Source organism: Nomascus leucogenys, chromosome 2 (genome assembly GCF_006542625.1).
Source record: "Nomascus leucogenys isolate Asia chromosome 2, Asia_NLE_v1, whole genome shotgun sequence".
In the NCBI taxonomy this organism is placed as follows: domain Eukaryota; kingdom Metazoa; phylum Chordata; class Mammalia; order Primates; family Hylobatidae; genus Nomascus; species Nomascus leucogenys.
The window spans coordinates 50,796,900-50,811,465 of record NC_044382.1 but is presented as its reverse complement, the minus strand read 5'-3'; the positions used below and the strand labels follow the sequence as shown (position 1 = coordinate 50,811,465).

The 14,566-nt window shown below is 42.5% G+C and overlaps 1 protein-coding gene across 2 annotated transcripts in view; it reads right to left on the bottom strand.

Moving 5' to 3' along the window:
• Positions 1 to 13,393, bottom strand: part of TERF2 (telomeric repeat binding factor 2) — a 35,305-nt gene extending 21,912 nt beyond the window's left edge. Inside the window, exons 1-3 of one of the 2 annotated variants that reach the window (XM_030794668.1) lie at positions 12,985 to 13,393; positions 12,790 to 12,885; positions 11,991 to 12,121 (exon numbers count right to left, since the gene is read on the bottom strand). In XM_030794668.1, the coding sequence (XP_030650528.1) occupies positions 11,991 to 12,121; positions 12,790 to 12,885; positions 12,985 to 13,363 (606 nt within the window). In that variant the 5' untranslated portion in view covers positions 13,364 to 13,393. The remainder of the gene's footprint in view (positions 1 to 11,990; positions 12,122 to 12,789; positions 12,886 to 12,984) is intronic. The other variant, XM_030794675.1, reaches the window with a different exon arrangement.
• Between the last annotated feature and the right edge of the window lie 1,173 nt (positions 13,394 to 14,566).

The window sequence follows — 14,566 nt, the reverse complement described above, 5'->3', positions numbered from 1 at the left end:
AGCCACAGAGAGAAAGTAGAGTCCTTCCATAAAGAAACCTCTAGAGAATGAGGTTCTCTTGAGGAAAAATAACAGTGACTGAACATTTACAAGGAAGTTATAATATATATGAACATTTTTAAAAATTAGAAAAGCCAACAAAAAATTGGGAGTATTTGAAGTTATATGATAGAATAAAGTAGCTACCTCAAATCCTGTCTGAGAGAGACACAGATTCTTTAAAAAAGACCACCATACAAAAAAAGGCAAGCGGACTGGGTGTGGTAGCTTACAACTGTACAACTGTATTCCCACACTTTGAGAGGCCAAGGTGGGAGGATCACTTGAGCTTAGGAGTTTGAGACCAGCCTGGGGAACACATGGAGACCCTGTCTCTCCCCAAAAAAACACCACCTAGCCAGGCATGTTGGTGTGTGCCTGTGGTCCCAGCTACTCGGGAGGTTGAGGTAGGAGGATCACTTGGGTCTGGGAGATCGGGGCTGCAGTGAGCAGTGACTGTACCACTGCACTCCAGCTTGGGCGAAAGAGTGATACCCCATCTCAAAACAAACAATAAAAGGAAAATTGGTTCATAGATATTTTCGATCTTCACACGGAAGAATGTACAGAGACACAGACTAAGGGGAAGAATAGCAAGGAAATCCATGAAGTACTACTCTCTGTTGGTTCTATCTTCAACATGCTGAGCACAGCCATACAGGGCAGAAGTCAACTGACGTCAAATGCCCTTGAATATGCAGGCACAACCGTAAGTTCTTGCTGCGCAGGGAAGGTACAAAATAATTCTTCATTTTACTCAGATGACCATATCCATTTATATGTCACTTTCAGCAGAAAAACATATGCTCAAACTATACTTACATTCTTGAATACAAAGTTTTTACTTTTTTAATCATACAGATCTTACTATGTTTTAAAATTCTATTTAACTTGCATACAACAAAATTAACTTGTTTAGGGCATCTGGTTTGGAATTTTAACACATGCAGACCCCTATATCATCCACTACAATGAGGATCCAAAAACCTGCCTTGGCTGTCCTGTGTAGTCACACCTAACCCTGGCAACCACTGATCCTGGTGGCTCATAAATGTAATCCCAGTGCTTTGGGAGACTGAGACAGGAGGATCACTTGAGGCCAGGAATTTGAAACCAGCCTGGGCAACACAGTGAAAACCCATCTCTACAAAAAAGAAGCCAGGCATGGTGGCGTGTGCCTGTAGTCCTAGCTACTCGGGAGGCAGAGGTAGGAGGATCACCTGAGCCTAGGAATTTGAGGGCAGCAGTGAGCTATGATCATGTCACTGCACTCCAGCCTGGGCAATAAAGCAAGACGCTCTCTCTCTTAAAAAAAAAAAAAAAAAAAAAAAAAAAAAAAGGGCTGGGCACAGTGGCTCACGCCTGTAATCCCAGCACTTTGGGAGGCTGAGGTGGACAGATCATGAGGTCAGGAGTTCAAGACCAGCCTGGTCAGCATGTGAAACCCTGTCTCTACTAAAAATACAAAAATTAGATGGGCATGGTGGTGCGCACCTGTAGTCTCAGGTACTTGGGAGGCTAAGGCAGGAGAACTGCTTGAACCTGACAGGCAGAGGTTGCAGTGAGCTGAGATCGCACCACTGCACTCCAGCCTGGGCAACAGAGCGAGAATCTGTCTCAAAAAACAAGAACAACAAAAGAGCCGTTAAGTATGTAGGACTTTTTTTTAAAGGATGCAGCCTTGAGCTTGGCTCCTTTCACTCTGTATCATGCCTTTAAGGTCCATCCATGTTGGTGCACTATCAGTAGTTCACTTTTTCTTGTCATTGAGCAGTATTCCATTCCATGGATGTACTATAGTTTATACATTCATCCACTGAAGGACATTTGAGATGTCTGCAATTTATGGTTATTATAAATAGAGATGCTAAAACATTTATGTACAGGTTTTGATATGAATAGAACTTCTCATTTCTCTAAGGTAAATACCCAAGAATAGGATTGCATGGTCTCATGCAAAATGTGTTTATAAGAAATGGCCAAACTACTTTCTGGAGTAGCTGTATCATTCTGCATTCCCATCAGCAATATATGAAAGTTCCAGTTGCTCCACATCCTCACTAGTGCTTTTTAAAAAATAGGCTAGGTGTGGTGGCTCAAGCCTGTAATCTCAGCACTTCAGAAGGCCAAGGTAGGAGGATCACTTGAGCCCAAGAGTTCAAGTCCAGCGTGGGCAACACAGTGAGATCCCATCTCTATTTAAAAAAACAGATGAAAATTGTACATACTTATGTACAACGTGATGTTTTGAAATATGTAACTAACACTTTTTACAGTTAGTTTTTTAAATTAACTTTTCTTGAGATAGGGTCTATATCACCCAGGCTGAACTCAAACTCTTGGCCTCAAGCAATCCTCCTACCTCAGGCACCCAAGTAGCAGGGATTACGGGCATGTGACACCACGCCCCACTATCAGTATTTTTTAAAGTTTGGTCCATTCTAATTGGTATTTGAATCTACTGTGGTTTTAATTTGTATTTCCTTAATGAGTAAATGATGTTGAACATCTTTTCATGTAATTTTTTTTTACCATCTATATTCTTTTGGGTGAGCCTTTTGCCCATTTAAAACTAGGGTTGTATAGGCTTGTTTCTTTTGAGAGCTCTTTATATATTCTAGATATCAGTTCTTTGTCAGGTGTGATTTGTAAATATCTTCTCCCAATCTGTAGGTTGCTTTTCCATTCTCTTAACAGTGTTTTTCTCAGAGCAAAAGTTTAAAATTTTGATTAAGTCCTATTTATCAGTTTTTCTTCTTATGGATGTTTTTAAATTCTTATCTAAGATTTTTTTGCCTAACTCCAGGACATAAAGATTCCTTCATGTTTCCTCTAAGTTTTATGGTTTCACATTTTACATTTAGATTATAATTTTGAGTTAATTTTTGTACAAGATGTGAGCTTATGGTCAAAGTTCATTTCTGCATATGGACATTCAATTGTTTCAACACCATTTGTTGAAGACTATCCTTTTCCCATTGAATAGCCTTCATATCTTTGTCAAAAATCAATTAGTCATATTTGTGTGGGTCTGTTTTTAGATGCTCTCTTCTGTTCTACTAGTCTCTATAGTTGTAAGTACTGTAAGTTTCTCATAATTCTTAAAATTGGGTAGTGTGAGTCCGACTTTTTCTTTCAATATAACACTTTTTGGTTATTTAAATTCCTTTGCCTTTCCATATAAATTTTAGAATCAGCCAGTCTGTATCTGTAGAAAATCCTGCTGAGGCCAGATAAGGTGGCTCAAATCTGCAATCCTAGCACTTTGGAAGGTTGAGGTGGGAGCGTCACTTGAGCCCAGGAGTTCAAGACCAGACTGTGCAATATGGGAACATAGGGAGACCCCATCTTTACCAAAAAAAAAAAAAAAAAAAAAAAAATTAGCCAGGCAAGGTGGCACATGCTTGTGGTTCCAGCTATTCAAGAGGGTAAAGTGGGAAGAGCACCTGAGCCCAGGAGGTCGAGGCTGCAGTGAGCCATGATTATGCCACTGCATTCCAGCCCAAGTGACAGAGCAAGACCTTGTCTCATCTAGAAAAACAAAAACAAAAACAAAACAAAACAAAAAAACAGAGAAAGAGATGAAGAAAAGAAAGAAAATCCTGCTAGGCCAGGTGTGATGGCTCATGCCTGTAATCCCAGGAGGCCAAGGCAGGCGGATTGCCTGAGGTTGAGAGTTTGAGACCAGTCTGGCCAACATGGTGAAACCCCATCTCTACTAAAAACACACAAAAATTAGCCAGGTGTGGTGACACACACCCGTAAATCCAGCTCCTCAAGAGGCTGAGGCATGAGAATCGCTTAAACCTAGGAGACAGAGGTTGCAGTGAGCTGAGATTGTGCCACTGCACTCCAGCCTGGGCAACAGAGCAAGACTCCATCTCAAAAAAAAAAAAAGAAAAAGAAAATCCTGCTGAGATTGTGACTGGAATTGTATTAACTCTATAGAGCAATGGGAGGTAAGTGACATCTTAATTTATGTCTTCCAATCCATGAACATGAACATTCGGTCTTAATTTTTTTTTCTTTTTTGAGATGAAGTCTTGCTCTGTCGCCAGACTGGAGTGCACTGGTGCAATCTCGGCTCACTGCAACCTCCACCTCCCAGGTTCAAGCGATTCTTCTGCCTCAGCCTCCGAAGTAGCTGGGACTACAGGCGCATGCCACCACGCCCAGCTAATTTTTGTATTTTTAATAGAGACGGGGTTTCACCGTGTTGGCCAGGATGGTCTCAATCTCTTGACCTCATGATCCGCCTGCCTCAGCCTCCCAAAGTGCTGCCTGGCCTTAATTTCTTTCATCAGCATTTTACATTTCTCCATATACAGTTCCTTCACATTTTGCTAGACTCATATGTATTTTTCTTTCTGTTTTGAAGCCATTGTAAATGGCATTGTTTTGGTAATTTCATTTTGAATTGTTCACTGCTAGTGTATGGAAATATGACTGACTTTTCTTTTTTTACTTTAAAATGCTGTTTTCATGTGATGTATGACTGATTTTTGTGTTGATCTTGCTAAACTTAGGACAGGATTTTTTTTTGTATACTTCATGAGATTTCTGTATAGTCCTGCCATCTGCAAAAAGAAATAATTTTATTATTTCCTCTTCATTCTGTATGCTTTTTCCCCCTTGCCTTATTGCACTGGTTAGGTCTTCCAGTACGATGTTGAATACAAGTGGTGAGCATTCCAATTTTTACCATTAAGAACGTTAGCTGTGGGCTTTTTGTAGACACCTTTTATCAGGTTGAGGAAGTTCCCTTCATTCCTAGTTTGCTGAGTGTTTTTACCATGAACTAATGTTGAATTCTGTCAATTTCAGCATCAATTTATATGATCATATGGTTTTTCTCTTAATATGGTGGACTAGACTGATTGATTTTCAAATACTGAAGCAGCCTTGCATTCCTGGACTTTGGTTTCCCCACTCTGTCACACACTAACTGCATGTGCATCCAGGGCCAAGCAGCAGGACAGACAGTGGAAGGCTATGGAATTTGTTCCATGTTCTGGGGATCACAGCTCCTTTGGTGAGAAAAAGAGTTCTCTTCCTTCAGTTTTAGATATCTGCCCTGTTGCCACTGTCATTGCTAGGCAGCTGCTGCCACCAGGATAGTATTGCCTGGGGGCCAGGACAAGAAAGAAGCGAAATAAGAGAAAAAACTGGGATTTCTTTCACAATCTCTGACCCTTAAGAGATCCTTCCTTGCTCCTCAGACCAGAAAGAGAAAGCTTCTCTTGGTGCTCTTTCTGTTCACACCTGGAGTGCACTTCCAGGTTTCAGGCTGCCTTTGAGTCTGGGCTGGGTGATACGAGAAGGAAAAAATGGTAAACTATTCATCACTGGTTTGGTGGAACTTCAAATTCTGGTATCCTTCCCTATATGCCTATTTCCAGATAGAATCCTCAGATAGCTATTCCATGCATTCTGTCCAAGACTTATAATTAAATTAAGAGGGAGAGACAGAAGAGAGTATGTTTACTCTATGTTCTCCAGAATTGGAACACATATCCTTCTATATTTAATGTGTGAAGCAAGAAAGGAAATATGAATGCTTTCAAATTGAAATGTAGAAGTCTGCTTCAAAGGTTGTGCTATGAGCTTATCTTTTAAAACTATGTATTAATTTCCTGTGGGGGGAAAAAATTAAAAAGATGAATCACTGCTTTTTCATTTGGCAGTTCTCAGAAGTAAGTATAGTTTCTTCTCTTACGTATTTGTTACGGTTTCTAGGGTATAAGCAATATCGATGGTCTCTGGATAAGTTAAACAAAAGGGAAATTCCAAGCACAGATTTTCAAAATAGGTAAGGTAGGTTTATGTTGGGAAGAAATGCCAGAAAGCAGATATATGAACAAAGGAAGAGAAGAAGACCAAAACTCACAGAACTGAAGAACAAAGAAGCAGATGCAAAAAGAAGCAAGGCTGTTCTGGGAAGTAGCAATGTTTAAAAAGCCTCAACAAATATTTTTGTTACAAATGTAAAGTTCTAAGAGAGTGTATCTGATACACAGGCACCCCAAATGGGCTAAGGCCCTCAAAGATCAAGCTGCTGTTGCCAAAGGTGTAGGGGACAATGCTGCATAGTAAAAAGCAACACATAAATGCTTCAAGGACATGCTATATGTGTTGCTACCCCTTGTTCTCCAAAGAAACCTAACAGATGAATCTCTCCTTTAGTTAAGAGGAGAAAACATAGTCTTGATATAATTAACAGCTTGCAGAAGCAGGTCTCAAATTTTTGGTCTCAAGATTCTTTTATATTCCTCTTAAAACATTAATGCAGACCCTCAAAGAGCTTTCTGTTTATGTAGGTTATATTCGTTGATATTCACTGTATTAGAAACATAAATCAGAAAAATTTAAATATTTATTAATTCATTAAAAATAACAAACTCATTATAGGGTAACACAAATAACATCTTTATGAAAAATTACGGCATTTACTGAGATAAAAGTTTAATGAGAAGGGTGACAGGTGACATTGTTTTTAATTTTGAAAATCTCTTTAATATCTGGTTTAATATAGAAGATAGCTGGATTTTCATAACTGCTTCTGTATTCAATCTGTTGTGATGTGTTGTTTCGGTAGAGTGGGGTTTTTTTTTTTTTTTTTTTTTTGAGACAGTCTCGCTTTTTCGCCCAGGCTGGAGTGCAGTGGCTCAATCTCGGCTCACTGCAAGCTCCGCCTCCCGGGTTCACGCCATTCTCCTGCCTCAGCCTCTCCGAGTAGCTGGGACTACAGGCGCCCGCCACCACGCCCGGCTAATTTTTTGTATTTTTAGTAGAGATGGGGTTTCACCGTAGTCTCGATCTCCTGACCTTGTGATCCGCCCGCCTCGGCCTCCCGAAGTGCTGGGATTACAAGCGTGAGCCACCGTGCCCGGCCAGAGTGGGGTTTTTTTTTTTGAGACAGAGTTTTGCTCTGTCACCCAGGCTGGAGTGCAGTGATGTGATCTCAGCTCACTGTAGCCTCCTTGCCTCCTGAGTTCAAGCGATTCTCATGCCTCAGCCTCCCGAGTAGCTGGGATTACAGGCCCATGCCACCACACCCAGCTAATTTTTGTATTTTTGGTAGAGCCAGGGTTTCACCATATTGGCCAGCCTGGTCTCAAACTTCTGACTTCAAGTGATCCGTCCGTCTTAGCCTCCTAAAGTGCTGAGATTACAGGTGTGAGCCACCATGCCCTACCGATGGTTAAGGCATTTTTTAAAATCTGGCTTTATACACATACGAAGTTGAAAATGGAGGAGTATTTTAATAGCTTTTTCAGAAAACTGTGGCTATTCTTGTTTGATTCTACACGAAACTGCAGTAAGTAAACTTTTCTTAATCTGTCACATTAAAATCCATCAGTCAGCTGGTAGCCGTGGCTCACTCCTATAATCCCAGAACTTTGGGAGGCCAAGGCGGGTAGATCATGAGGTCAGGAGTGCCAGGCCAGCCTGGCCATGATGGTGAAACCCATTTCTAATAATAATACAAAAATTAGCCAGGGGTGGTGGTGGGCGCCTGTAATCCCAGCTACTTGGGAGGCTGAGGTGTAGAACTGCTTGAACCCAGGAGGTGGAGCTTGCAGTGAGCTGAGATCACACCACTATACTCCAGCCTGGGTGACAGAGAGAGACTCCATCTAAAAAAAAAAAAAAATCCATCAGTCTATCTTGTGTTTAAATAGATCTTTCATCCGTGGATGACTTCATAACATCATGCATTGGTCATCTGGAAACTACTGGTTCACTGAGTTACGAAGATCTTCAAATGTTGGCACATTTGTTAATTTTTTTTTTTTTTTTTCTGAGATGGAGTCTCACTGTTGCCCAGGCTGGAGTGCAGTGACATGATCTCGATTCACGGCAACCTCCTCCTCCTGGGTTCAAGCAATTCTCCTGCCTCAGTCTCCCGAGTAGCTGGGATTACAGGTGCCCACCACCACGCCTGGCTAATTTTTTTTGTATTTTTAGTACAGACAAGGTTTCACCAAGTTGGCCAGGCTGGTCGCGAACTCCTGACCTCGGGTGATCTACCTGCCTTGGCCTCCCAAAGTGCTGGGATTACAGGCGTGAGCCACCACGCCCAGCCTAAAAAATATTTTTTAAATGTCATGTTAATATTACCAATCTTCAGAAAAGACTAAGTATTGGGAAGCTATCATGCACACGAATACAAGTTTTCCAAAATTCTGTTTTTCACTAGAAAGCTTAAACTTTATCACTGGCAACAAATACTGTCACTTGTTTTATGTGGCAGGTTTGCTTTACTCATTCTCAAGAAAATGACTGCCAAATACCCAAGTGTGAACAACTATAATTTGTCAGTTGTTCTTTCAGGTAAAATAGTATTCCATAAAAAAAGCAGCTAGTTCAGCATGCAACTCTAATAATAACACAAGTGCTTTTCCTGGTAACCATCATGTTTTGGCATGCAGCAGAAACATTTTAGGCATACTTCCTCTTTTTTTTTTTTTTTTTTTTTTGACAGGGTCTTCACTCTGTCGTCTAGGCTCGACTACAGTGGTGTGATATCAGCTTACTGCAACCTCCACCTCCCGGGCTCAGGTGATCCTTCCGCCTCACCCTCCCAAGTAGCTGGCACCACAGGTGCGCACCACCACACCCAGCTAATTTTTTGTATTTTTGTAGAGACAGGGTTTCACTATGTTACCCAGGCTAGTCTGGAACTCCTAGGCTCAAGCGATCCACTCACGTCAGCCTCCCAAAGTGCTGGGATTACAGGTATGAGCTACTGCACCTGGCCCATACTTTCTATTTCAACACACAAAATCCTGAAAAGATGTTTACTCATGGCTCTACAGTTAATAAAATTCATCCAGTTTTTGCTGCTTTACCAAAGGCATTCTTTCTTTTTTAAAATTTTTTTTTTAATGGGAGTTCTGGGCTTTTAAACAACTGTGACTAACATTGTTAATTAAAATTGGTAGTTTTAAAAAAAATTGTGGCAGCCATAAGAAATGATGAGTTCATGTCCTTTGTAGGGACATGGATGAAACTGGAAACCATCATTCTCAGCAAACTATCGCAAGGACAAAAAACCAAACACCGCATATTCTCACTCATAGGTGGGAACTGAACAATGAGAACACATGGACACAGGAAGGGGAACATCACACACTGGGGACTGCTGTGGGGTGGGGGGAAGGGGGGAGGGACAGCATTAGGAGATACACCTAATGTAAATGACGAGTTAATGGGTGCAGCACACCAACATAGCACATGTATACACATGTAACAAACCTGCACGTTGTGCACATGTACCCTAAAACTTACAGTATAATAATAATAAAATTAAAAAAAAAAAAGGAAAAAAAATTGTGGCAGTGAAGAATACAATGACTACTAGTACAATTACTACCATCTTGATCATGCTAAGGAATCACCCATTTTACTCATCCCTGCTTTGCACCATCAGTGCAAATGCCAATGCATTGAAAAAGTCAAATAATGTTTTGATTTTGCTTATGAAAACAGTTTTGACCTCATGGCTTCTCTGAAAGGGTCCTGGGGACCTCCAGAGATCCCTAGACCATGCACTGAGGGTTCTAACTTAACAAAAAACTTACTTAATAAACTTTGCGAAAGATTCAATATACTTTTAAATAAATTGTTTTGGCACTTTACAGAGCTTAAATGCATGAACAAGGCTCACTGAACCAAGGTGTCTGTGGAATTTTCCCGATCATTAACAGATTCCGTGACTCTAAATGAGAAACTTTTACAAAGTAAATTGAAGAGATGGATGAAATAATATCATTTAACAACTAGGAGATCAAGGTAATTGTGGTTGCCAACCTCAAAGGCAGCCCCCAATGCGCCTCACCTCTTGTGGAGTCCCATTCACACACTCTACCAGAGTGAGTCTAGTCTGTATGACCAAGAGCATATGGCGGAAGTGATAATGTGTCACTTCCAAGATTAGACTATACAAGAATTAGACTTCTGCCTTGGGTTCTTGCTCTCTTGCATGATTTGCTCTAGGAAAAGAAAGCTGCCATGTTGCAAGCAGCCTTATCTGTGGAGAGGCCAGGAGCTGAAGTGTCCAGCCAACAGCCAGTAGGAAAGTGAGTCTTGTTAACAACTATGTGAGTATGGAAGCAGTTGAGTCTTGAAATGACTGCAAACCTAGCTGACAGCTTGACTGTAACCTCATGAGAAACCCCGAGCCAGAACCACTCAGTTAAACCACGAATAGATTCCTGATCCTCGGAAATTGAAAGATAGTATTAACTGTTTTGAGCTGCTTAGTCTTGGAGTAACTTGTTACACTGCAGTAACGATAAGCATAAGATCTAGTACCTGGTGGAGACTCGAAAAGCAGAACAGAGTCAACGTAAGAAAATGGCTACTTTGAGAGCTTAGATTTTTCTAATAGATTTTTCCTAATGAACCACCCAAATAAGGAGCTCTATTAGCCTAAATAATAATAATAAATACGCAGCTGAAAGATGAAAGCCCACAAAGACTCTTCCAGAAAAGGGGCCAGATGGCAAATCTATAGCCCTTGTGTTCTAAAGGAGCTGCTACAGGTTGAGCATCCTAAATCCGAAAATCCAAAATCTGAAATGCTCCAATGAGCATTTCCTTTGAGCACCATGTTGGCACCCAAAAGTTTCAGATTTGAGGGCATTTGGGATTTCAGATTTTTGGATTTGGGATGCTCAACCTAAATTTAATGCAAATATTCCAAAATCTGAAATCCAAAATGCTTCTGTTCTCAAGCATTTTGGATAAGGGATACTCAATGTGTACTTAATAGAAGTTAAATGAATTACTCTGAACTGGTACCCATTCAAAAGATCCTTAACAGTTCTGAAAGTAGGCATGAATTTCTCCTCCCTTGATAATGTCTTTTCTGGTATATGCCCCCCCTCAACCTAAACCTGATTTTCCTATACTAAAAATGTACTCTTGAAATTATTCTTCCTTGGAAATGACTAATATTTAAGCATTTTTTACAAGACCAAAAGTAGTATCTGCCCAAGGTCCTTAATTAAATAAATACGTGCACCTCATGCACACTAGTTGTTTTTTAATAGGGTACCCAAGTACCTTGTACACAGCCAAGAGACAGAAGGTTTTCCTTGCGAAGCAAGGTTTTCTCTTTCTACCCCACTCCCATCTTTGGGATCCCATCCTTTTAGGGGTGCTCTTTTCTTAACCATTTCCCTACTTTCTACCACCAGGGCAATGCTTAGCTGATGTTTTCCATCTTCACCTCTGCATCTGCTTCCACACCCCCCAGCCTTGGTTTTGGGGGAAGAAAAATCTTTTTCTGACTGGTTCCCACAGCCACTTCTATGTTTTAAATTAAAATAATTTCTACTGTTTGAAGCTACCTGAGCCACAACACAGTGACAATCTCAAATTCCTAGACACTCCATTAGCTTTTTTCTTGAATTCAAGAACACTGAGTGTGCCAGCTTTCTATCATTCTTCTACCATTACTATTTTACTAGCTGGCTCATTATCCCAGCACCTCTGATTCTAATCTATCTGTTCAAAAGCAATGCTCTCTAAGCCCCTCTTTCTGCAGACAGAAAGAACTCAGTCAGTACCACATTTTCCAAGGCCCCAACTTATCTCCTTGGTTTATTATAAACAAGGGTGACCAAACCCTAGGCCAGAGTTACTTAAGGCCCTTACAGAGTGCACCCGAATGGTGCAGTAACCTCCAAAATGTCAGAGCTTCAATGCCAAAGCCACAAGGAAGACCACCCAAATCACAAAAACTGAGTACCTGCCATTACTTCCCAAGCCTGGGTGGGAAAGGAGACACCTGAAGAGATAATGTGTGTGTGTGTGCTTTCTTGCTTGCTCAATCTCTCCACATTCCTGTTTTCCTCCGCCCCACACAGTAAAGAGTAAGTGCTGTATCCTCAAAGACCCCTGATTTTTGGTCAAAGAAAAAATAAATAAAAATAGAGCCTTACAGCTTCCTTGACCAGTTTTCTACTGGATTCGACCACTGCTTCTGTCAGTGTAAATTCTGTTTTAATCATCTCCAGCACATTGATAGCTGATTCCAGTGGTGTGAGCTCAGCCTCCATATCAAAGGAACAGTCTAGGACAAAGCACAGTTTTCATTTTAAGCTCTTTTCTAAGGGCAAAAAAGTTATGTCCAAAAATTATATATATTTATGGAAATGGAGCATGCAAATATGGTAAGATTTGCATTTAATTTTTTGACATATTTGCTACAGGTTGACATACCCAATAAGGGTCCAAATTCAAATCAATGAATTTAACGTGACCATTTTTTAATACCTGTCAAGACAGGCAAAAAAATTATTTTTAAATACATGCATTTGCCTCTCAAATTCAGAATATATCCATCCTCCTCAGATACGAGTGGCAAGAAAATGACAACAGCTAAATAGCTTTCAAGTTAAATTCAGAGGGGAAAAATGTACTTCTACTCTGAAAAACACTCTACCATGGGGGAAAACAGATGTCCATATGAACATAACTCACTTTAGATAGGAGCAAAGTTGGGGTGAGCAATTAACAGGTGGGAGAAAATTTAAAAAAACACAGAAAAGCAGCCAAGACAACCTTAACCGGAGAAAACTAGAGCCAGTAGAGACAGAAAACAGACCCATCGTAGAATGGAAAAGACCACTCTGATGGAAACTATCGCACTTTAACCTGGAATCCTTCAGTTCCAGATACAAGTTTTAAAACAAAACCCTACGCAAGTAAGCCCAGAGAAGAACACAAAAATAGCCATACCTAAATTTTCCCCTTCTTCAATGCGCGACAGACACTGCATAACCCGCAGCAATCGGGACACGGTGTGCTCCTTCCCCAAGGGCCTGACAAGCAAAGCTGGGAGAGAAGACATCGTTGACTGGGCGACCCCCAGTCCCGACTCCCAGTCCCCCCTTCCCCGGCGCTCCAACCCCCTTCCCCCGGCCCGGCCCTCACCCTGCATGATGTCCCGGATCTGTCTGAAGTCCCCGTACCGGCTACCCCGAAAGGCCCGCAGCGCCTCGTGGAAGTAGAACTTGAGCACCCAGCGATTGACTGCCTCTTCCAGCCGTGCCTCCCCCGCGCCGCGCTCCGCCGGGCCCCCCAGCCCCGGCTCGTGGCGCCCCCGCCGGGCCCGCCCGCTACTGCGGGACGCCCGCCTGCCAGCTGCCCGCCCGCTGCCGTCGCTACTCCCGCCTCCTCCCGCCATCGCGTCCGATCGCCGCGCGCCCTCCCCGCCCTCCCTGCCCGGCCGCTTCCTCGGCTGTGACGCCGCTGGGTCACGCACGACGCCCGGGCCGGAAGCGGGGCCCGCCGTCCCGGCTCCCGCGGCCATGATAGAAACAGCGTTCCGAGCCGCCCGCGGGCTTCTGGGAGGGAAAGGACCGGAGGGCCCGGCCCCCTTCTCAGACGCCGTAGTTCCCCATGTGCCGGCCGCAATGCCTCTTGGGGCTTGAAGTCCACGCCGCCCAGGCCGGTGAACCCGGCGGGGTTTGCAGTCAACTTCGCTCCGAATTTACAGAAAACAGCTACTATGCTAGGGACGCGGAACAGTGTATTAGAAACTGAAAAACAGGCCGGGCTCGGTGGCTCACGCCTGTAATTCCAGCACTTTGAGAGGCTGAGGCGGGTGGATCACCTGAGGTCGGGAGTTCGAGACCAGCCTGACCAACATGGAGAAACCCCATTTCTACTAAAAATACAAAATTAGCCGGGCGTGGTGGCTCATGCCTGTAATCCTAGCTACTCGGGGGCTGAGGCAGGAGAATCGCTTGAACCCGGGAGGCGGAGGTTGCGGTGAGCCGAGATAGCGCCATTGCATTCCAGCCCGGGCAACAAGAGCAAAACTCCGTCTCAAAAAAAAAGAAAAAAAAGAAAACCAAATATGTGCACCTTATTAAGCACTTTGAAAATTGTGGAAAAGAGCATACACAGAGGAAAGTCTTTAAACAAATTTGTATTTTAACAAATACTATAATTATAAAGCAAAGACCAGTGTGATACCAATAAATAGAATGCACCTGGCAACCCAGCCTCTAGACATATACTCTTTGTAATCACAAAAATAACACATTTTGTTGTAGAACAATTAGAAAAATAAGCAAAAGGACCACCCATAGTGCCATAGAGGGTCTGAGTCACTTTCAGATATCTCTGATACTCTTGGAATTCACCAACCGGCACTTGACCAAATGGAGAACCTCCAGCTCAGACCTTAGTTCAGGATGGTGGTTGTGGGTGCCTCTTCCTGAGAGGCCCAGTAACTGGTCTAGCTTCAAAGATTGTCCTACCAGCCCCACTAGTCTGGAACCTGCAAAGATCCAGTTTGGGGCCAATCAAAGACAACTCAGAAGGGCAGGTGGCCATGTCCTTGAGGATGTGAATCCCATGCTGGACCTGTGAATTAATTATATCAGGACCTTAATATGTATAGTATCCTGGAAAGCCAAAAGTTCCATGAGGTACACGTTCCAGGATGAGAGAAGAGGCCTCTAAGTCTGACTGATCTTTGGTGATCATGGCTGCTTTTCTTTTTTTT